Source organism: Indicator indicator, chromosome 26 (assembly GCF_027791375.1).
Source record: "Indicator indicator isolate 239-I01 chromosome 26, UM_Iind_1.1, whole genome shotgun sequence".
In the NCBI taxonomy this organism is placed as follows: domain Eukaryota; kingdom Metazoa; phylum Chordata; class Aves; order Piciformes; family Indicatoridae; genus Indicator; species Indicator indicator.
This window is the reverse complement of record NC_072035.1, coordinates 11,098,362-11,121,492: the sequence shown is the minus strand read 5'-3', so window position 1 is coordinate 11,121,492 and position 23,131 is coordinate 11,098,362. Positions and strand designations below refer to the sequence as shown.

The following is a 23,131-nucleotide window of genomic DNA, read 5'->3' as shown; positions in this document are numbered from 1 at the left end:
GGACATAAATCCTGTCACTGGGGAAGGCACAACTATTCAGTCTCAACAGCTTTTTATCAGGAATCGAATTAATGATCTTCTTCTTCTTCCACTTTCAAACCGAAGCTATTTAATGCTGGAGGTGTGAAACGCTCCAGCATCTGGAAAGGCTTCCAGCTGGAAGGGGGAGAGATTTAGACTGGAAGAAATTCTTTCCAGTGAGGGTGGTGAGACACTGAAGCAGATTGCCCAGGTAGGGTGCCCCCTCCCTGGAGGTTCAGAGATGCACAGAATGGATTGGGTTGGAAGGGACCTTAAAGATTATCTAGTTCCGATCCCCCTGCCATGGACAGGGACACCTTCCCCTAGACCTGGGCTTTTGCAAATGAAATGATTCTAAAAATTCAGAGTCATAGAATGTTAGGGGCTGGAAGGGACCTACAGACATCATCCAGTTCAACCCCCCCCTGCCAAAGAAGGATTACCTAAGGCAGGTCACACAGGAATGCATCTGGGCAGGTGTGGAAAGTCTTCAGAGATGGAGACTCCACAACCTCTCTCTGCAGCCTGCCCCAGGGCTCCCTCACCATCAAGAAAGTACAGGGGAGAGAGACAGGAAAAGGAGCAGAGGGGAGAAAAAGAATTATCCAAGAGATGGGAAGCTTCTCAAGCCTCTTGAGCTGTGATGCTCATTTCTGTAAGCACCCAGAGTTTGGTTTTCCATTTTTATTTCAGACACGTTGCTAGAATGAGGGAGGTGATGGTTCCCAGGGGAGGAAGGTTCCCAGGGGAGGGTTTATCTTCTGCATGCCACACCACTGAATGGATGGCACATGTACTGTATAAAGGTTTGATATGGTATGCAAAACCACAACCAAAAGGGAAGAACAACAAATCAGTGATACTCACCCCTGTGCTGACAAGAGACAGCATAATTCTTTCATTTAAGGCTAATGTTTCTCCTTGCTTCATCTTGATTCTCTTCTTATCTAAACATTTCATTGCATACCTGCAAATATTAACTGTTCAGAAACAAAGCACCAGAACAAACACACAAGCAAGCAAACAAAAAAAAAATCTCCTCCTCTCCTCAGGTTTTATTCTCAAAGTCACAGCACATGTATTTACAGCGCCCTGTAAGCAAGCTCTTCAAAGCCTTAAACCCAGTCCTAACACCATCATTACACCACTGAACAAGAAAAAACTCCCCAAACCTCCTGGAATTAAAACACTTCCAGCAGCAATCTCTGAACAGAGCAATGTGTTTGAACAAAATTCAGTGCCCAAAGCACGGCAGTTAGAGAGAGATTACAGCTCAAGCACTCATTCTGCAATAGCTCCAAGCAAGGATTTGCAGTGTGAATTAAATAACAGAGGCTCTGCTATGGTTTCATTTAATTCCAACAGTTTCAGTTCTGCCAGGAAAAGGACTATCTTGAACACATGCTGAGTTTTAGTTATCTATATTATTTTCTACTCAAAAAAAAAAAAAAAAAGGTCAGATAGACACCAGAAAGCTTTTTTTTTTTCTTGTTTTAATCTTCTACCATCTGTACTACAAGAAATTAATAAAACTTTGCACCAAGAAAAAAAAAAAGAAGAAAAAGAAAAAGAAAGACTGTTACCCTAACAACCATCAAACCAGAGTTTTTTTCCAAGCCTGCTATCAGAGAACAGCCAAGGAGGACATGTGTGTTCCTCCAGAGAGCCATGGAGTTTGAGGTCACTGGTCCCAAAACATGCCTAGGGAAGCAGCTTGCTGCAGTGCTGTTGTGATGCTGATTCACTGCCTACACAGAAACAGGGCCTTGTGCCACCTCCACTCCCCAAACCAGCCACCTCACCCCCTTGCCAGGACAGGGTGGGGATGGGGGAAGAGGCAGCACGAACACACTGGGATTTGAAGTTCTCCAAGCAAGGAAATATTCATGGCAGGTGCTGAGGAGGTTGCAAAGGATGACTGAAGTAACTTCTCACAGCCTACCCTGTGCTCATGCCATGACCCCACAGGTCACAGTGAGGGCACTGAGGCTGTTGAAGGCTGATGGAGATCAAGGATCTTATTTCTGGGGCTGTTTAGTTTGAAAAAGAGGAGGCTGAGGGGAGACCTCATTGCTCTCTACATCTACCTGAAAGGACGTTGTAGAGAGGCTGGTGCTGGTCTCTTCTCCCAGGTGATTAGTGACAGAACAAGAGGGAATGGCCTCAAGCTGTGATTAGGGAGGTTTAGACTGGACATTAGGAAAGTTTTTCACAGAAAGAGAGGTCAGGCATTGGAATGTGCTGCCCAGGGAGGTGGTTGAGTTGCCAACCCTGGCTGTGTTTGAAGGTGGTTTGGATGTGGTGCTTGGGGATATGGTTTAGGGGTGAACCTTGTAGAGTAGGGTTCTGGGTTGAACTTGGTGACCCTGAGGGTCTCTTCCAACCTGAATGTTTCTGTGATTCTGTGAAGGATCTCATGTTACTACCAACCTGCATGCTCAGGAAGCACTCCTGGCCCTCCTGCTTTGGACTGTGTCCTGCCTGGGACCTCCTGACACTATTTAGCTGTCATAAAATCACTGAAAGCTCTAGTTGGGAAGGGACCTTTAAAGGGCACCCAGTTCAATCCCCTGCAGTCAGCAGGGACCTCTGCAACAGGTTGCTCAGAGCCACAACCAGCCTGACCTGCAATGGTTCCAGGGATCTACCACCTCTCTGGGGAAGCTGGGGCAGGCTCTCACCACCCTCAGTATAAAAAAGCAATCTCCTGCTTGTAGCTGTCCTTGCTGGGGGGTGACATGAAAGGTGCCTCAGGTGTGTCTTTGTGGGTTAGTGGAACACCAATGGCAGTTACCTTGCAGGGATGGTTTCCCAAGCTCCTTGCAGGCAGTAAGTGCAGCAGAGGCAGCCATCTAGAGTGGAGGGGAGCTGGATTAGGGACAGGTAAAAAGGTTTGGATTAAGAACTAAACCAAACCTCTTACCCAGAACCTGAACCTCACCTAAAATCTTGCTGCAGATCTGGTAAGGGTTGGGTTTCCCACAATTCACCTCCCTTCACTCTACTTAGATCTGATCAAAACTATCCTTTGCTTCTCTTGCCAGCCCCAAGGTTCAGAGATAAAACTCAGACAGGAAAATGAGTGGGAAATCTGGGAGCTACCTCTCCAGGGTGGATACCTGCTCAAGCCAAATAAAGTGTTTGGGTTTGTACACGGACACATAGAATCATAGAATCAGTCAGGGTTGGAAGGGACCACAAGGCTCAGCCAGTTCCAACCCCCCTGCCATGGGCAGGGACACCTCACACTACATCAGGCTGGCCAGAGCCTCATCCAGCCTGGCTGCAAACACCTCCAGGGATGGGGCCTCAACCACCTCCCTGCACAACCCATTCCAGGCTCTCACCACTCTCATGGGGAAGAACTTCTTCCTCATGTCCAGACTGAACCTTCCCACTTCCAGCTTCATTCCATTCCCCCCAGTCCTATCACTACCTGATAGCCTAAAAAGTTCCTCCCCAGCTTTCTTGTAGCCACCTTCAGATCCTGGAAGGCCACAAGAAGGTCTCCTCAGAACCTTCTCTTCTCCAGACTGAACAGCCCCAACTCTCTCAGTCTCTCCTCATAGGAGAGGTGCTCCAGCCCTCTGATCATCCTAGTGGCCCTTCTCTGGACATGTTCCAGCACCTCCAGATCCCTCTTGTAACAGAGGCTCCAGACCTGGATGCATTACTCCAGCTGGGGTCTCACCAGAGCTGAGCAGAGGGGGAGAATCACCTCCCTTGACCTGCTGGCCACACTTCTCCTGATGCAGCCCAGGCTCTGGTTGGTTTCTGGGCTGCAAGTGCTCACTGCTGGCTCCTGTTGAGCTTCTCATCCCCCAGCACCCCCAAGTCCCTCTCCTCAGGGCTGCTTTCCAGCCAGTCCCTGCCTAGCCTGGATTTGTGCTTGGGATTGCCTCGACCCAGCTGCAGGACCTTGCACTTTGTCTTGTCGAACCTCATGAGGTTGTCATGGGCTCACCTCTCCAGCCTGTCCAGGTCCCTCTGGATGGATCCCTTCCCTCCAGCCTGTCTGCTGCACCACACAGCTTGGTGTCATCAGCAAACTTGCTGAAGGTGCACTCAGTGCCACATGAAGCAATCGCAGCTGGACAACGAAAGTGCCACAGCAAGAATCAAGCCAGGGTTGTCAGTAAGAGTGCTGAGGTACAACACTTGGAGTCACTGCAAAAATACTGATCCTGACAGCCACATTAAGATGTCTTCTACTTGTTAATAGCTCAGCAGTCCATTATTGTGGAGGATGCCAAGCAGACAATTGCCAGTGAAGCCAGCTGTAGCCACAGAGACTGGGCACTTCCCACATGCCATGCTCACTTAGAGGAGAAACATTTAAGGCTGGTCCCTGGACTGAAACTATTAGGAGAAAAGTCAGGTGAAAGGGTCTGGGTGGGGTGTAAATAAACAAACATAGATCTTGAGAATGATTCTCAATGAGGATGATTGAGAATCAATGCCCAGATGTTCAAAGCAGAACACAAAGGGATGATTGCACCTAGAAACTGAAATCGGATGATCAGAAGGGCGAGAATGGTAGGATCAGGAGAAGGGTGAGAATGGTAGGATCAGGAGAAGGGTGAGAATGGTAGGATCAGGAGAAGGGTGAGAATGGTAGGATGAGGAGAAGGGTGAGAATGGTAGGATCAGGAGAAGGGTGAGAATGGTAGGATCAGAAGGGTGAGAATGGTGAGATCAGAAGGGTGAGAATGGTGAGATCAGGGGGGTGAGAATGGTGAGAACAGAGGGTGAGAATGGTGATATCAGAAGGATAAGAATGGTGAGATTAGAAGGGTGAGAATGGTGAGGTCAGAAGGTTGAGAATGGTAGGATCAGAAGTCTGTGAAGGGTAAAATTAGAAAAAAATCAAAACAACACAGGGTTGATCTCAGAGGTCACACCAAGACCTCTATTCAACCGAAGTTCAGCATTGGAACTAGATGCTTCCAAATGTGAGCACTGCTTTCCTCAGTGAACTGTGCTCATCAGAGCAGAAATGGATGTCATTCCACAAAGCTGGAATATCATATCCAGAATCTGCCCCTGCAAAGTGAGCAGCACTGAGCTCACTTCCCTGTGTCATCCTCCAGCCCTACATCAGCACCACTGGCAGAGGTGCAGCCTTCAGAGGTATCTGCTCAGATGGTCAGCAGAGCCTCCAGAGAAGATGGCTGTGCTCCAGCCAAGCCTTTAAGCACACACTTCATTTCCAACACATGCAGTTCCCATTCACTCTGACAAGACCATTTCAGTGAAGGATGTGCTTAAGAGCTCAGCTGGGCTGAAGCCCCACAGCATGGCAGGATCAAATAGCACAGCTTAAGGATGATCCAGAAACCAGAACCTCCTGGGATAACATTTAATTAGGAAGAGCTCCACAGTAAAGCAATGCTGCTTTCCATGATGCTGTCAGAAATGACTGGAAGGATTGTTTTCCTAGTTGAGAGTTCACAATTACCTCTAAAATCCAGCCTGGATATACTCACATTTTTCCAGTGTCTGCTTTCCTGCAGCCATAAACTTCACCAAATCCCCCTCTTCCTATTATTCTATGTACACTAAAATCATTCATGGTCAGCTGGAAAGGCAAAGAATAAAATGAAAACCAGGTTTTATTTTTTCAGCATCAAAAACCAAACCCAAACCAAACCAAAAAAAAAAAAAAAAAAGACCCCAAACCAACAATTTGTTACTTCTAAAACATCTAACTACTGGATGAAATTGAGATCCTTAACTACTGTAACACATTACTGCTTTGGAAAAAGGAGCCCCTTCTTGTTTACATCCCAAAGTACTCGCCAGCCCAGCACTACAGCCTGAGTACCACAGGATGAATGAGGCTCTTGTTGCCAAAGGCTGACAGCCTCATTCTTCACCCAAACTGCAGCAAGGAGGTCAAAGCTGACAGCCAAAGCTGCTGTATCCATGCAGTCCAGACAGACCAAAGCAGAGGCTGAGGTGAGGGCTGTGGGGACAGTGTTACAATTGGAGTGGCTACAAGGAGACAGATGGTGTCCAGGGGTGCTGTGGAGGAGGAATGCTGGCAGCTCAGCTGCATCTCAAATCCTGCTTTGGGGCCCTCACTCCAAGAAGGTCATGAAGGTGCTGGAGAGGGTCCAGAGAAGGGCAACTAAGCTGGTGAAAAGGGTCAGGAGAACAGGGCTGAGGGAATTAGGGGTTTTCAGCCTGGAGAAAAAGAGGCTGAGGGGAGGCCTCATTGCTCTCTACAACTCCCTGAAAGGAGGTTGGAGCCAGGTGGGGATTTGGTCTCTTCTCCATAGTATCAGGTGATAGAAGGAGAGGAAATGGCCTGAAATGGTGCCAGGGGAGAGTTAGGTTGGAGATGAGGAACAATTTCTTTGCTGCAAGAGTGGTCAGGCATTGGAACAGGCTGCCCAGGGAGGTGGTGGAGTCCCCATCCCTGGAGGTGTTTGAGAAATGTGTGGCCATGGCACTTGGGGACATGGTTTGCTGGCCATGGTGGTGCTGGGTTGATGGTTGGACTGGATGATCTTAGAGGGCTTTTCCAACCCAAACAATTCAGTGATTCTATGATTAACTCAATCAGGGCCATCCAAGAAGGGTTTCTCAGGACTGTATGAGATCCTTAGGACTTCATAAGCACAATTCATAGAATCACAGAGTTGTTTGGGTTGGAAAAAGCCCTTTCAGATCATCCAGTCCAACCATTCCCCAGCTCTCCCAAGTCTGGTGCTAACCCACATCCCTCAGCACCACATCTCTTCAAAACTGACCATTTCCATTCCTGACAAGACAGAGGCACTTGAGAGGTACTTACATGAATATTTAGTTCTACGTTTTTCCATTGACAAAATCTCGTGAACTTGTCACTGCAGGAAAGAAGTTGAGAAGTTGTCTGAGACCACTGTGTAAAGCACTGGAGAAAACATCCAAGACTCTGATATTTGAACTAAATGCAAGCTAAATTAAACCCAAGTTTGGGTTAGGGTGTGTTGTGGTATTTGGTAAGTGATGACCTTCCTTCCAAACAACTGGCACCTTACTCCCACCAAGCCAAACAATCACTGGGGCCATGCACACTTTGTATTTTATGTCCTTGTTAAGAGAAAACTAGCAGACAACCTTCTCCCTCTAATTCTAAGTGCTTAGGATGTCCTCACATCTCTTCTTCAGATGGTTTTTAATTTTTAAAAGCAACTAAGTTTGTAACTAGCAAACATTCGAATTACATAATTAGCAAGATAATGATCAGAAAAGAGAAGCAGCTCCATTTATGTTAATGAACCTCTGTATACTCCAAGGATCACTTTAAACTCAAAATAGGAATAACATCAATAACACCACAAGCTATTGCCCCTCACCTCCCCCCCCCCCAAAAAAAAAAAAAAGCTTCTCATTTCCACATAAATAATTAAGTATTTATTTGCAGGCTAAGAAATGATGTTTATGTGGAGGCATTCTTACAGCCCCATCAGCCTGCCTGCAGGACACCACACACCATTTTATTACCCATGGCTGGGCTGGGAGAGGGCCAGACCTTGTACACAACCATTAAAGGCTTCTCTGCTGAACTAAGTCCATGCCTTGTATTCTTTATTTGACCTTTTCTGCTTCATTTCAAGGTGCCCAGGTAGAAACCCAAACACCATTTGGTCTGCCAGTCACGCACAAGAGATGCTTCCTCCTGAAAGCACCCCATGAGAACACAGTGCTGTGGTTTGAACCCTTTGAGAACAACAGAAGAAAATCTCTCAGCTTCACCATTCCTGACATTAATCATGATCTACACCACAGCCACTCACGTCCAGGAGCTTCCTGGTAACAGAGTGTTAATTAAATGAAGGTCTACGAAACGTTTTTAACCTTGTTTCCCAGCAATCCTTCAGGGACCTGCCTTCCTGCTCCACTAGGCAGAAGCTTTGGATCATGCTCTTACCTTTCCATAAATTTTTGAAATATTTTTCCTCTCAGACTATCACAAATTTCTTCTATATATGGCTACAGAGGGTTAAAAAACACACAATTAGTATTTCAGCACACAATAAAATTGGTTATCCAATCCCACCCATCACCTATACTTCATGCTGACTCTCTTTTCCTTTGAAGGATTTCAGCTTCCTTTAGCTTTTGGAACTTGAGCAGGTGCCCTGAAGTCAAACAGAGTATTTTCATCAGTTGGAAAACCTTCATCAGAGTATTTTCATCAGCTAGAAAACCCCTATGAAGAGAGACTGAGAGCCCTGGGGCTGTTTAGTCTTGAGAAGAGAGCACTGAGAGGGGATCTGATCAGTGTCTATCAATACCTGAGGGGTGGGTGTCAAGTGGAGGGGGCCAGGCTGTTTCGGGTGGTTCACAGTGATAAGACAAGGAACAATGGATTCAAACTAGAACAGAGAAGATTTCACCTCAACATGAGGAGAAACTTCTTTAGAGTGAGGGTGACAGAGCCCTGGAGCAGGCTCCTCAGGGGGGTTGTGGAGTCTCCTTCTCTGGAGGCTTTCCAACCCCAGCTGGATGCATTCCTGTGCAGACTACCCTAAGTGATCCTGCTCTGGCAGGGGGGTTGGACCTGATGATCTCTTGAGGTCCCTTCCAACCTCTGATATACTGTGAGACTGTGAAGTGTTCTCCTTTTTTGGGGAGCTGTATGAAATCTGGGTAAAGCAAAACAATCACAGAATCATAGAATGGAAGGGATCTCCAGAGGTCATCAAGCCCAACCCCCCTACAGTCAGCAGGGACATCCTCCACTAGATCAGGTTGCTCAGAGCCTTGCTGAGTCTGACCTTGAGTATCTCCAGAGATGGGGCCTCAACCACCTCCCTGGGCAACCTGTTGCAGTGTCTCATCACCCTCCTGGTGCAGAACTTGTTCCTAACCTCCAATCTAAATCTCCTCTTCTCTAATCTCAAACCACTGCCCCTCATCCTATCACTCCAGGCCTTTGTAAACAGTCCTTGCCCAGCTTTCCTGTAGCCCCCTCCAGACACTGGATGGCCACTATAAGGTCTCCCTGCAGCCTTCTCTTCTCCAGGCTGAAACACCCCAGCTCCCTCAGCCTGTCCTCATAGGAGAGATGTTCTAGCCCCCTGCTCATCTTCCTGGCCTCCTCTGGACTCACTCCATCCCATCCATGACAGGATGTAGCTTCCTGATGGAAAGTGATTTGCTCTAAACCCTTTAATAGCTTAAAATGACATAAATTTCCCAACCATTCCATCCACATACCAAGGTTTAGCTTGCTTTGATAAACTGCTCACAAAATATTTCAAGATAGAAGTAGTCTGCAATTGTTATTTGACTTAAAAAAGCATTTTTTTTTCCCCAGCAAAGGATATGCACCAGGATCACTCATTCAGTCTCCTAAAATAATATGCACAGAGCCACTTACTGACAGATACATGAAGATGATATGAACACACAAAAATGTCTGCAGCTCACCTGAAAAAGGCTGGCTGGCACTTGTTTCTTGGCTAAATGTTTTTGTACATGATCTACAGCTTGTTTCGAGAAAGGCTTTGGAAAAAGAGAAAGAAGAAAACAAATAAGAGAAAAAAGGAAGATTTTAAACTTGGAAATACAAATTTCCTTGAAGATCTCTAGCACTGCTGTTCTTATAACCAGATGGAAAACACACATCCCTCAGAATGATGCAATACAGCTGCTGTGCTGTTGTCAGACAAGCAGAACGATGCAGGGAAAACAGTTACTCTAAAGTGGGAAAGCAGGAGAGGGGAGGATGAGGAGGAGAGAAGTGAAGGTAAAGGGATTTGGTGATGCTCCTTTAATGAATTCAGGAATTATCCCACACCCCGCACCAGAGCCAGCAGACACGGATGTGTTACCACTCCAGAGCCAAGAACCACTGAATGGTAGGGGTTGGGAGGGACCTCAGGAGCTCACCCATCCATGTGGGTGATACTCACATGAGAACAGGACAGCAGCTCCTTCATTATGTAGGTGTCATAGATCTGCCTGCTCCGGCTCAGTCGCTCCTCCTCCGAGTCCAGCTTCTCATATTCTTTTATCTGCAACACAAGAGAGGAGCATTTGGCATCTCTCCAGGGAAAGAGACTCCACAACCTCTCTGGGCAGCCTGCTCCAGGCGTCCAGCACCTTCACACCAAAGAATTCTCCTCCTGTTCAGATGGAACCTCCTGGGTTCCACTTTGTGCCCGCTGCCCCTTGTCCTGTTGCTGGGCACCACCACCAAGAGTCTGGCCCCAGCCTCTAGCCCCCCACAGGTCCTTTAGCTCTTGTTGAGCATTGAGCAGATCCCCTCTCAGGCTGCTCTTCTCCAGGCTCAACAGCCTTTCCTCCTCGCAGAGATGCTCCAGGCCCCTCAGCATCTTTGGAGCCTCTGCTGGACTCTTCAGCCGTTTCTTGTCTCTCTTCAGCTGGGGGTCCCAGAACCGGATCTTGGACTCCAGATGTGGCCTCCATAGGGCAGAGCAGAGGAGGAGGAGAACCTCCCTGCACGTGCTGGCCACGCTCTCCTTAATGCCCCCCAGAATACCATGGGACTCCTTGGCCACAAGGGCACATTGCTGGCTCATGGGGAACTTGCCCCCTGCTCAGCTCACAGATGGAGAGCTCTGACCTTGCTCCTCTAACACTCCAGAGCATCGACCTCTCCTCAGATGATTTCAGTCAATGCTGAGGGCTCCCCTCAGCACACCACCACGTGCCCTTTGACCAGAGCTCCAAGGGCCAGCAGAAGAGTTGACATTTCACACTGCCCTGGGCCACCAGCACAGCCAGAACCTCCTGCTCCAGGGTGGTTGCTCCACCTTACATCCAGATGTCCAAGCAAGAACACAAAGCACATTTCCAACTGTTCATGCAGTTCAGGTCCATGCTGAATCTGAACCCTGAAGGTGGCTAGAAAAACAGTTTCACTGAACTGATCCAAGTTTTTTTGGGTATGCTGTAGAAGGTCAGTATGTTCCAGGTACAACAACAATCCCATGTGGTGGATTTGCAGAACAAAAGCTGAAAGCCAGGTCCAGAAGAAACCTCTCACCAAGTCAAATGGTCCTTTGGAGCGTACTTAGGGAAAAAGTTCTTCCAGGACTGCTAGAATGTAAAGAAACCATACCAGATCTCTAGGGAAAAGACTCAGCTCTCATTGCTGGACCTTCCAAGCACCACGATGTGAGGTCCCAGGGCTTGCTTTGGATCCCTGACACCAGCTGAAGAAACCCAAAGCAGAGTAAGACCCAGCTGGCTTTCACTCAGTGCCTGGCTGAGGAGGAACTGACCACACTGGAGCTGGCTGTGCTCTCAGCCTACAGCACAACCCCCTGCACAAACCACCTCCTGAAGCAGGGAGAACATCCCCTCCTGAGCTCTTCCAGGGACAAAGAGCTGGGCAGGACCAACAGAAAGCAGAGCGCTCAGGACTCTTCAAAGCAAAGAGTAAAATAAAAACTTGCTGCTATGCCCCTGTCACAACAACCTTCTTCTGCCCCTTTAACAGGCTGAGCTGTCCTGTACACAGCTCTCCCTGTGACAAGCCCAGACCAATCCATCTCAGGAGGTGGAACACCACCCTTGGCTGTTTTTCTAGCTGGAGTCCTCTTGTTTGCAGACGACGATAAGGGAACGGTTCCACCCCGATGTGCCATCTGTGACTACTTCCCCCTTGGTACCCATTTATAATTAAAATGATCCAAAACATCTTTGCCAAGGAAGCACTTTTTAATTAATGCAATGCTGCAGAATAATTAGCAGTACAGGAAGGAGCCTGATGCAGACCATGGTGTCTTACTTACTCCTGCCCTTCAAGATTCGTGGCTTTACAACACCTCACTCCAACACCCAAAGCAAATAATACTGAATCCTTGACTCATGGATTCAGGCTTGGGCCCCTCACTCCATGAAGGACATTGAGGGGCTGGAGAGGGTCCAGAGAAGGGCAACAAAGCTGGTGAAAAGGGTCTGGAGAATAGGGCTGGGGAGGAGCAGCTGAGGGAACTGGGGTTGTATTGTCTGGAAAAAAAGAGGCTCAGAGGAGACCTTCTGGCACTCCATAAATCCCTGAAAGGAGGCTGCAGCCAGGTAGGGGTTGGTCTCTTCTGCCAGAGAACAAGTGATAGGACAAGAGGAAACAGCCTCAAGTTGCCCCAGGGCAGGTTTAGGTTGGATATGAGGAACAATTTCATTCCCTTGAGGGTTGTCAAGGCCTGGCCCAGGCTGCCCAGGGAGGTGGTGGAGTCCCCACCCCTGGAAGGGTTTCAAAACTGTGGAGATGTGGTGCTGAGGGATGTGGTTTAGCAGCAGACTTGCTAGTGCTGGGTTAATGTTTGGACTCAATGATCTCAAAGGTCTTCTCCAGCCTTCTCCAATTCAATCATCCTAAAGGGGTCTCTTGAACATCCCTCACAGCCACTCTGGCAACAGGTCAGCATCTGCCACCTGCCCTTACAGAGTCTTTCTAACCAAAGCCCCTCTGTTTTGTAAAGGTTTGGAGGAAAGAATAGCAAGTGGCAAAAGTCCCCATCTGGGATATATTCTGGGGTGTCTCAGCCTGAAAACCTGATGGTTTCTCCCCTCATGCTAGGAAAATATCCTTCTGTCCATGCTTCCCAACACCACTCATCACACAGGTGATGAGATGAGACATCACCACTGGGATCACACTGAACACAGGGCTGACATTCACAGGGCAATTTTCATAGAATCACTGAATTGTTTGGGTTGGAAAAGCCCTCTAAGATCATCCAGTCCAACCACCAACCCAGCACCACTATGGCCATCAAACCATGTCCCCAAGTGCCATGGCCACACATTTCTCAAACACCTCCAGGGATGGGGACTCCACCACCTTCCTGGGCAGCCTGTTCCAATTCCTGACCACTCTTGCAGCAAAGAAATTGTTCCTCATCTCCAACCTAACCCTCCCCGGCACAATTTCAGGCCATTTCCTCTCCTTTTATCACCTGATATCAGGGAGAAGACACCAACCCCCACCTCACTGCAACCTCCTTTCAGGGAGCTGTCAGAGCAGGGAGGTCTCTCCTCAGCCTCATGTTTCCCACGTTTATCAAACAGAACATGCCTGCACCAAGCCAAAACAATGCAGTGAGAGGCAGAGCCCAGACTGTCACCAGCTATAAACATCCCTGCCAGCAGCAGCTCCCACAGGATTGCTCCTGACCTGCAGATCATGGACCATGCCACCACACATTTCACCGCCTCCCTGCTAAACTTCAGCTCACCTTAAGCAAAGCGTCTGACAATAGTCTCTTTGCAGAAGCTGCAATCAGAATGCATCAGCTTCCAACCACCCAGAAGCTCTTTTTTTTTTTTTTTTTTTTTTTCCCTTTTCTTCCTTTTTTTCCACCCCCCCCCCCCCCCCCCTATTTTCTCTGCTGGAAGCAATGGGGATGAATCACTCAGGCAGTAAACGCTGGATCGTGACTCGAGCTGCAGCACCACAAAATCCCTGGAGTGTGGAGCCCTTCTGCAGCCAGAGATTGATTTTTTTTTTCTCCATGTAGCACTGTTCTCAGATGTTTCTGCATCTCATGAATGCAGTAAAGGAAATCAGAGATGTAAAGCAACAAAAGAAAGCTCTGAAGCCGGGATGTCACCGAAGTGAAACGCCACCAACCTCTTGCAATCTCTTTGATGGGGGTTTGCAGGAGGTGTGTGACGAAGCATTTCAATTCCTTTTAGGCACCACTTGCCTAATGAGCTAAAAATACAACCTCCAAATTGTTTCAGAGAGAAAAAGAGGCAGCTAAAAATATCATGCTAAACAATCTGTTGCAACGTGCCTCTCTGATTGCTTACGACAGCGATAGCTTCACTCCAGAAAGAGATGGAAGTGAGGAAGGTTCTCCTCATTTCATGGAGTCACAGCATGGGGGGGGGAGCTTGGAAGAGACCTCTGAAGATCACCCAGTCCAAGCCACCTGCATTCTGAATGAATGGAATTGCTGAGGGCACTGAGGTTGTTGAGTCAGGAGAACAGGAGGCTGAGGAGAGACCTCATTGCTCCCTGAAAAGAGGTTGGAATGAGGTGGGGGTTGGTCTCTTCTCCCTAATATCAGGTGATAGAATGAGAGGAAATGGCCTGAAATTGTGCCAGGGGAGGGTTAGGTTGGAGATGAGAAAAAAATTCTTTCCTGCAGGAGTGGTCAGGGAGTAGAAGAGGCTGCTCAGGGATGTGGTGGAGTCACCATCCCTGGAGGTGTTCAAGGAATGTGTGGAACAGGTCACTTGGTGGTGTTGGGTTGATGGTTGGACTGGATGATACTGGAGGGCTTTTCCAACCCAAACAATTCTAAGATTCTATAAATGTCTGTGAATATACAGCAAGGGTGGTGAGACACAGGAACAGGCTGCCCAAGGAGCCTGTGGATGTCCCCTCCCTGGAGGTCTTCAAGGCCAGGCTGGATGAGGCCTTGAGCAACCTGGTCTAGTAGGAGGTGCCCCTGCCTATGGCAGAGGGTTGGAACTAGATGATCCTTAAGGTTCCTTCCAACCCAAACCATTCCAGGATTCTATGAATTCACCAGTTTGTTTCTTATAAAGCTTGTGAGAGTACTGCAGAAGATGCAACCATCAAGATGCAAATCCATTTGAGGAGTGGAGGAGCTGGGTGCACTCTAAGGACTGATCTCCAAACCCACACCCAACCTCTTCTCTGCTATTAGTCCACCAGCAAGAAAAGCTTTCAGCCACCAGCTGCAGAGTGACACCCAGAAGGTCATCTAAGGCAGCACCTCTGTAGAACACAGAGCAGACAGTACATGGGTCTGTGGGAGCTGAATCCAGCCCCAGCAGAGGATTAAGCAGGGGTTATATTTAGAGTGACAGAAATATCACAAGGAATGAATGGAGAGATGAGAGATTGGTTCCTCAGCCCAAGAGCTGCTCCCAGGGAATGAGGGATGGGGAAGGTGCTGCCCCTGTCCAGCACCTGATCCAGGCCAGGATGCTGGTGGCCTTGGGCACAGCCTGGCTCACATTCAGCTGCTGCCAACCAGCACCCCCCAGGTCCTTTTCTGCCAGGTAGCCTTGGGCACACTCTGGCTCACATTCAGCTGCTGCCAACCAGCACCCCCCAGGTCCTTTTCTGCCAGGTGGCCTTGGGCACAGCCTGGCTCACATTCAGCTGCTGCCAGCCAGCACCCCCCGGGGCCTTTTCTGCCAGGTGGCCTTGGGCACAGCCTGGCTCACATTCAGCTGCTGCCAACCAGCACCCCCCAGGTCCTTTTCTGCCAGGTGGCCTTGGGCACAGCCTGGCTCACATTCAGCTGCTGCCAGCCAGCACCCCCCAGGTCCTTTTCTGCCAGGTGGCCTTGGGCACAGCCTGGCTCACATTCAGCTGCTGCCAACCAGCACCCCCCGGGGCCTTTTCTGCCAGGCAGTTTCCAGCCACTCTGCCCCAAGCCTGAAGCTTTCATGGGGTTGTTGTGGACCAAGTGCAGGACGCAGCACTTGGCCTTGTTGAACCTCATCCAATCTTGAAGTGATAAATCTGAAGTATTTGCTCAGTTAAGAGAGGGACAAAACCCAAATCATCTGGGTCACTCACACAGCACACCAGGAGCACTCAACCCAATTAGCTACTTGATTAAACACATCACTGTTTTGCAAAGTCTCTTGAACTCACTTGACATGATGGGTTTGTCCCTTTGAGATGCAATCACCACTGTGTAAAATATCTCTTATGAACAAACCATCCCCAGAATCCCACAAAATCACTCAGAATGCATCAGGTTGGAAGGGACCCTCAAAAGTCACCTTCTACTACACCCCTACAGTGAGCAGGGACATCCCCAGCCAGATCAGGTTGCTCAGGGCCCCATCAAGTTTGACCTTGTCTCTGGGGAAGGGGCTTCAACCATACCTCTGGGCAGCCAGTTGCAGTATTTAACCACTCTCACTGTGAAGAGCTTCCACTATGAAGCTGAGATGGCTCAGAAGAACATGCATCCTTGTTCATCTGTCCATCCTCACCCCCCACTTACCCCCACAACCCCAAAATCCCACCAGCAGCCACTTACCTCTTCATAGAACTTCAGCTGAGGGACAGCCTCATCAATCTCATTCATGCAATAGTCTTTGAAAAGCAGAAATCCTGGAAAGAAGGGGGAAAAAAAAAAGAAAAATATGATTGCTACAGTACCTTCTGAAGCAAAACACAAACCCACTTGGGGAACATCACAGGCTGGGGGGATCTGTGGATTTGTCTCTAGTCACCAAGGTTTAGCAGCAGTGAGTAGTGAGCAGCTGACTGGAAGGGGATCATAAACCTCTCTCACCTCCCAGAGGTGTATTAAGCATATTCCAATCTCTACCTGCTGAGAACCTTCCAAGATGTTCCCCAAACACACCCAAATATCCCATCCCTCTTCAGGGATCCGATTTTGTTTCTCTTCTGGAGATTTGACACAGATTTATCTGCTTTTGATCAGTAAAAAGCAACCTCTTCTGCATCCTGATTTGACAATTACTGGTTCATGTTACCTCTAATAGGTTTTAGAGCCCAATAAATGACATTAGGAGCTTGAGAGGTCTTCTGCAAGTAATTTAAGGCCTGACCTCTGCAGCCTGCAGAGAAGTGTTTTCCATCACAAGCATTTTAATGCACCCTTTCAAGCTCCAGCTCATGGAAGCATCACCTTTATGTGCATCTGAGCTGGTTCCTGCAACCCTTCCAGGCTGCATGGGTATCTTGTGACAGTTAATTGTCTGGGTTATCTGCCAGCTGCAAAATGAAGGTGCTTTCAGTTTAGTGCAGCAGGTGATGTCTTTCCTTATTTAGGATTCCTGTGGACTTCCTGAAATCACAGCCAACCTCTGGACATCAGAGTGTAGCCTAAAACCAGCACCTCGATGTGTATTCAACTAAGAAATGAGGACTGGAGCATCTCTGTGAGGAGGAAAGGAGGAGAGAGCTGGGGCTGTTTAGCCTGGAGAAGATGAAGGTCCAAGAAAGCCACAAACCCATAGAACTGTTGAGGTTGGAAAGAGCCTTTTGAGAGCCTCAAGTCCAGCTGCTCACCTAGAGCTCACAAACCCACTACTGCCACTAAATCACGTCCCTCAGCACCACACTCACACATCTCTTAAAGCATCTCCAGGGATGGTGACTCCACCACCTCCCTGGGCAGCCTGATCCAGCACCTGAGAACCCTTTCTGGGAAGAAAGTTTTTCCAAGCTGAACCTCTCCTGGCACAACTGGACTCACACATCATGGCAGGGACGTGAGGACACCTGAGTAAGTCACAAACTGTCCTCACCACCACCAAAACCCTCACCAAAGCCACCCAGAGCTGGACAAGAGCACACCTCTTCTTGCTTTCTCCTCCTGGAGCTGTCAGTGTGGCACCAGCCCTGTCTGGAGGACAAAAGCTGCCATTTCTGGGACTGCACCCAGTTCATCAACTCTTCTTTCACACAGGATGGAAACAGCAGCAGCACTGAGCACACAGAATGCTGAGCTGACTGAACCCTCCCTTGGACAACGAGGCAGAGGAGGTGGCAGTCATGTAATTAAGAGACCAAAGAGTGGCACAACCAGCAATGAATGCACTGAAAGACAAATCCCTGGCCGGCTCCCAGCTACTGGCTGTTGACCAAAAGCAACCCACAAACAACACAAAAAAACCCCACAAAGCCAACTGTGGGAGGAGTGTCAAAACAGACCAACACAAACCTTCAACAAAGCCTCCCCAGGCATTTCAGCCCTGCTTAGTGTTTTCCAAACTTTTTAATGGAATTATCACAGAGAAAAGGTTCAGGAGACCAAGGAAGAAGGGACAACAACAGAAGGGTTATGCTGCCTGATTCTCACCACATAGATTCGTAGAACAGTTTGGGTTGGAAGGGACCTCAAAGATCATCTTGTTCCAAGCCTCCTGCCATGGGCAGGGACACCTTCTACTACACCAGGTTGCTCAAGGCCTCATCCAACCTGGCCTTGAACTCTTCCACCTCTTCTTTAAGCTGCATTATTATGGAAAACATCTAATGAAAATTAAACAGAGGTTAGAACCTTCTACAGATGATTAATCTAGTCATTAAAAGTTACTGAAGTGAATCTGTGTGAACTTCATGAGATTCAACAAGGTCAAAATCAAGGTCCTACACCTGGGTCAGAGCAATCCTTGGTATCAGTCCAGGCTGGGGATGAAGGGCTGGAGAACAGCCCTGTGGAGAAGGTCTTTGTGGGTGCTGGTGGGTCAAAAGTTGGACGTGAGCTGGCACAGTGCATTCCAGGCCCACAGCCAGGGCTAGGTTATTAGAACAAATTTCTTTCCTGCAAGAGTGGTCAGGCACTGGAACAGGCTGCCCAGGGAGGTGGTGGAGTCCCCATCCCTGGACGTGTCCAAGAAGTGTGTGGCCATGGCACTCTGGTGGTTTGACCATGGTTTGATGGTCATGGTGGTCTTAGGTTGGACTCAATGATCTTAAAAGTCTCTTCCAGCTGAAACAATTCCATGACTCTGATTCTCAACCATGAGCTCTTCCAGACCCCAGCTGCAAATGCAAACAGGCTGCTCCTTCTTCCTCTTGCACCTTCAGCTCATCTGAAAAGTGCCATCCACATCCCCAGGTACCAGCACACTTGAAATTCTTCTGCTGTCCTGAATTCCAACAAATCCAAGTAGAGCTTCATGTTCTCCACACTGACCACCAGAAGGATGGAGACTCCCTTTTTCCAAATCTCACGGAAAAGACAAGAGGTGATGGGTACAAGTTACTGCTGGGGAGATTCCCATGGGAGTCAGAAGGAAATGTTTCCCCATGAGAACAGCTGGACACTGGAATCATCTCCTAGGGGAAACTGTGTATTCCCCTACGTTGGGCAGTGTGAAGACTCAGCTTGACAGGGTATTGGGCCAGCTCATTCCATCTGTCTTGTGAGGAGAGGCTGAGAGACCTGGGGCTGAACAGCAGCCTGAGAGGGGATCTTATGAATGTTTATAAATATCTGAAGGGTGGGGGGCAAGAAGAAGGGGCCAGGCTCTTTTCAGTGGCGTCCTGTGACAAGGGACTATGGATACAAACTGAAACCCAGAAAGCTCCACCTCAACAGGAGGAGAAACTTCTGTGGTGTGAGGGTGCTGGAGCCCTGCAGCAGGCTGCCCAGAGAGGTTGTGGAGTCTCCTTCACTGGAGACTTTCAAGATCCTTCTGGATGCATTCCTGTGCGACCTGTCCTAGGTGACCCAGCTTTGGCAGGTGGGTTGGACTTGATGATCCTCAGGGTCCCTTCCAACCCCTACCATTCTAGGATTCTAGGATTCTATTACCTAGAAAGCTTGGGCTTGATGATCCTCAGGGTCCCTTCCAACCCCTACCATTCTAGGATTCTATTACCTAGAAAGCTTGGGCTTGATGATCCTCAGGGTCCCTTCCAACCCCTACCATTCTAGGATTCTATTACCTAGAAAGCTTGGACCAGATGATCCTCAGGGTCCCTTCCAACCCCTACCATTCTAGGATTCTATTACCTAGAAAGCTTGGGCTTGATGATCCTCAGGGTCCCTTCCAACCCCTACCATTCTAGGATTCTATTACCTAGAAAGCTTGGGCCAGATGATCCTCAGGGTCCCTTCCAACCCCTACCATTCTAGGATTCTATTACCTAGAAAGCTTGGGCTTGATGATCCTCAGGGTCCCTTCCAACCCCTACCATTCTAGGATTCTATTACCTAGAAAGCTTGGACCAGACGATCCTCAGGGTCCCTTCCAACCCCTACCATTCTAGGATTCTATTACCTAGAAAGCTTGGGCCAGATGATCCTCAGGGTCCCTTCCAACCCCTACCATTCTAGGATTCTATTACCTAGAAAGCTTGGGCTTGATGATCCTCAGGGTCCCTTCCAACCCCTACCATTCTAGGATTCTATTACCTAGAAAGCTTGGACCAGATGATCCTCAGGGTCCCTTCCAACCCCTACCATTCTAGGATTCTATTACCTAGAAAGCTTGGACCAGATGATCCTCAGGGTCCCTTCCAACCCCTACCATTCTAGGATTCTATTACCTAGAAAGCTTGGGCTTGATGATCCTCAGGGTCCCTTCCAACCCCTACCATTCTAGGATTCTATTACCTAGAAAGCTTGGGCCAGATGATCCTCAGGGTCCCTTCCAACCCCTACCATTCTAGGATTCTATTACCTAGAAAGCTTGGACCAGATGATCCTCAGGGTCCCTTCCAACCCCTACCATTCTAGGATTCTATTACCTAGAAAGCTTGGACCAGATGATCCTCAGGGTCCCTTCCAACCCCTACCATTCTAGGATTCTATTACCTAGAAAGCTTGGGCCAGATGATCCTCAGGGTCTCTTCCAACCCCTACCATTCTAGGATTCTAGGATTCTATTACCTAAAAAGGTTGGACCAGATGATCCTCAGGGTCCCTTCCAACCTGCCATCCTCTGAGCCTGTGAAGAGTTTCCCTTTGCCACCTCCTGTTGCCTCAACAAGTTCCGCACCTCCACCGCGACAAACGAGGAAATCTCTTTCGCTGATGTTCTTCCAACTGAGTGAAAAATTATTAGCCAGGAGCTCTCAGAAAACAGCAAAACGGAGTGACAGGCACAGCACTGACTAAGTGACAGGAGTTTGAAGGAGTTCAAGGAGAGCTGACGTAAAGCACAATAAGAACAGCTCAGCTCCAGACGGCAAAAGAGGCCCCAGAACAGAAAGCAGGAATTAAAGAAATGATAGCGTTAAGTAACAGCTAAAAGGAACCAGCAATTAGTGATGGAACAAAGATGCTGACAGCCTCTGCTTTCAAGCTTTCTTCTTCCATACAAGAGAATTCCTGCCACAAGCAGATCACTGCTTGTTAAAGGGAAAAGGAAAATAGTTTTTAAAAGCTTTTTTTATTTTTTTGTTTGGTCCTGGTATCCCCAAAGAGATGGATGGTATCAATGATGGAGAGATGGGAGTGTGAGCCATCACCCAGCTCCCAGGCTCTGCCTTCCCAAGACCCAGACTATCACTGTTCTTCTCACCATCACTTTATGGACAATCCTGTCCTTAAGTTTGCCAAATGCCATTAACTGCACTAACTCCAATTATCAAGACAAAATGTCTCTCAAGGAGGGACAAAGAAGACCACTGAGGTTTGAGTGGATGCCTGTCACCAGGAACAGGTAGGGAGGCATTGGAAGAGGCTTTCCAAGAAGGTGGTAGAATCACTGTCCCTGAAGGGGTTCAGAAAATGAAGAGATGTGGCACTTTGGGACCTGGTCTAGTGGTCATGACGGTGCTGGGTAGAAGATTGGACTTGATGATCTTAAAGGTCTTTTCCAACCTTAATGATTCTATGTTTCTTTGTAGGTAAGCACCAAGCCATTTGGCTGACAAAGCCTGCACCCACTGGAGTGACTGGGCCATTCCCATTCAGAGAATCAGAATCTGGGGTTGGGTGGAACAGCCCTCCAAGATCATTGAGTCTAGCTGTCAACCCAACACCACCATGGTCATCAAACCATGTCCCAAAGTGCCATGGCCACACATTTCTCAAACACCTCCAGGGATGGTGACTCCACCACCTCCCTGGGCAGCCTGTTCCAATCCCTGACCACTCTTGCAGCAAAGAAATTTTCCTCATCACCAACCTAACCGTCCCCTGGCACAATTTCAGGCTATTTCCTTTCATCCTATCACTGGTTAGTATGGAGAAGAGACCAACCCCCACCTCACTCCAACCTCCTTTCGGGGAGCTGTAGAGAGTTTTAATCAAGAAATGCTGCCCTTTGCAAAGCTGCTGTCATTTCCCTGCCTTGCTACTCCTGTTATCAAAGCAGGAGCACTGCCCCATCACAGGATGGCTCTGCCAATGCTCACCACAGAATCACAGCGTGTTAGATCCTTGAAAGATCACCCACAAGGATGGCAGCTCGAGCCACGGTGCCAACCAGCCACAGGAGGAAGTGCTGGCTGCCTGCCTGCTCCTGCTGTCTAAAGGTCACCTCTGAATCCATAATGCCCTGTCCTGATCCTCAGGAGAATGTCAATGAACCCAGAGAGTGGAATCATCAATTAAAAAAAATTAATGAGGGACTCCACAATAAAACCAACCTTTGAGAGCCTTATCTCACTGGGATTTCGTTAGTATCTGATTCAAATATTCACTTAAAGAGGAGTAAACAACAATCTTATTAAAACAAACAGAAGGGGCTAGGTAAGAGAGTAGAGCTAAAAATAGGCACCTTTAGCCCTGCTCTAAGTCTTCACAATGCCTCTGGTTGGAAGGAAGCTGCATCTCCTTCCAGCAGACCTGAACCTGCTCCAAAATGCTGATGTAGCCTTTTTCCAGTAGGCAAAACAGCAAATTAAAACAAGAAGAAATACCAAGCTGATTCCAAATCCTAACCAAACGTGCTGTGTGTAAACAGGGAGTAGTGACAAGCAAATAAGCAGTGGCATCTGCACCAGAATCCTGCAGGATCATTTCCCAGTGGCTGTAGCTCTGGCAGGGACAGAGTTTCAGCACGAGGTGGCCTTAGGTTGAAGGTTGGACTCAATAATCTGAGAGGTCTCTTCCAACTGAAACAATTCTACCACCCTAAGAGCTTCCCCAGACCAGGCTGCTCAGGAATGCTCTGCTCTGCAAACCCTGCAACAAGGATTTGTCCTCATTTAGGGCACTTTAAGGTCCCTCCAAGCCCTCTCCTGATCTTTCTGATTTGGCTGAACTCAAACAGCAGCATAGAAAAAGCAGAGGGACATCTGTACATGGTGTGACTGTAACCTGAGGGACAGCTGGTCAGTGATCTTAGCAGGGTGTTAGCATCACTGACAAGCTTCCTGTGCAGAACTGTGGAGGGGACAACATGAACTAACAGCACAGTTACTTTCCATCACCACCACAGTGAAATTATTGTCTTTTTCATGCTGAAACCCAGTTGGTGGCTGTTTGAACCACACAAACTGGCCCTCACCTGTGGGCAAGGCTTCGTCACCCTTCAGTGAAAGGGTGCAGATCAGCTGTGTGATACACCCATGAGTGGCTTTCTCACCCCTCAGTGAAACTGTGCAGGCTGACTGTGGGACAGCCACAAGCAGCTTTGCCACCCCTCAGTGAAACCCCTGGTGAAGACCCTCAGTGAAGACCCTCAATGAAACCCCTTGTGAAGACCCTCACTG

The 23,131-nt window shown here is 48.4% G+C and overlaps 1 protein-coding gene across 1 annotated transcript in view; it reads right to left on the bottom strand.

Moving 5' to 3' along the window:
* GRK3 (G protein-coupled receptor kinase 3) overlaps positions 1–23,131 on the bottom strand; it is a 92,244-nt gene that overhangs the window by 24,321 nt on the left and 44,792 nt on the right. Inside the window, exons 3-9 of the mRNA XM_054392657.1 lie at positions 16,023–16,096; positions 9,930–10,031; positions 9,445–9,519; positions 7,940–8,001; positions 6,821–6,872; positions 5,508–5,599; positions 889–988 (exon numbers count right to left, since the gene is read on the bottom strand). Coding sequence (XP_054248632.1) covers positions 889–988; positions 5,508–5,599; positions 6,821–6,872; positions 7,940–8,001; positions 9,445–9,519; positions 9,930–10,031; positions 16,023–16,096 — 557 coding nt within the window. The remainder of the gene's footprint in view (positions 1–888; positions 989–5,507; positions 5,600–6,820; positions 6,873–7,939; positions 8,002–9,444; positions 9,520–9,929; positions 10,032–16,022; positions 16,097–23,131) is intronic.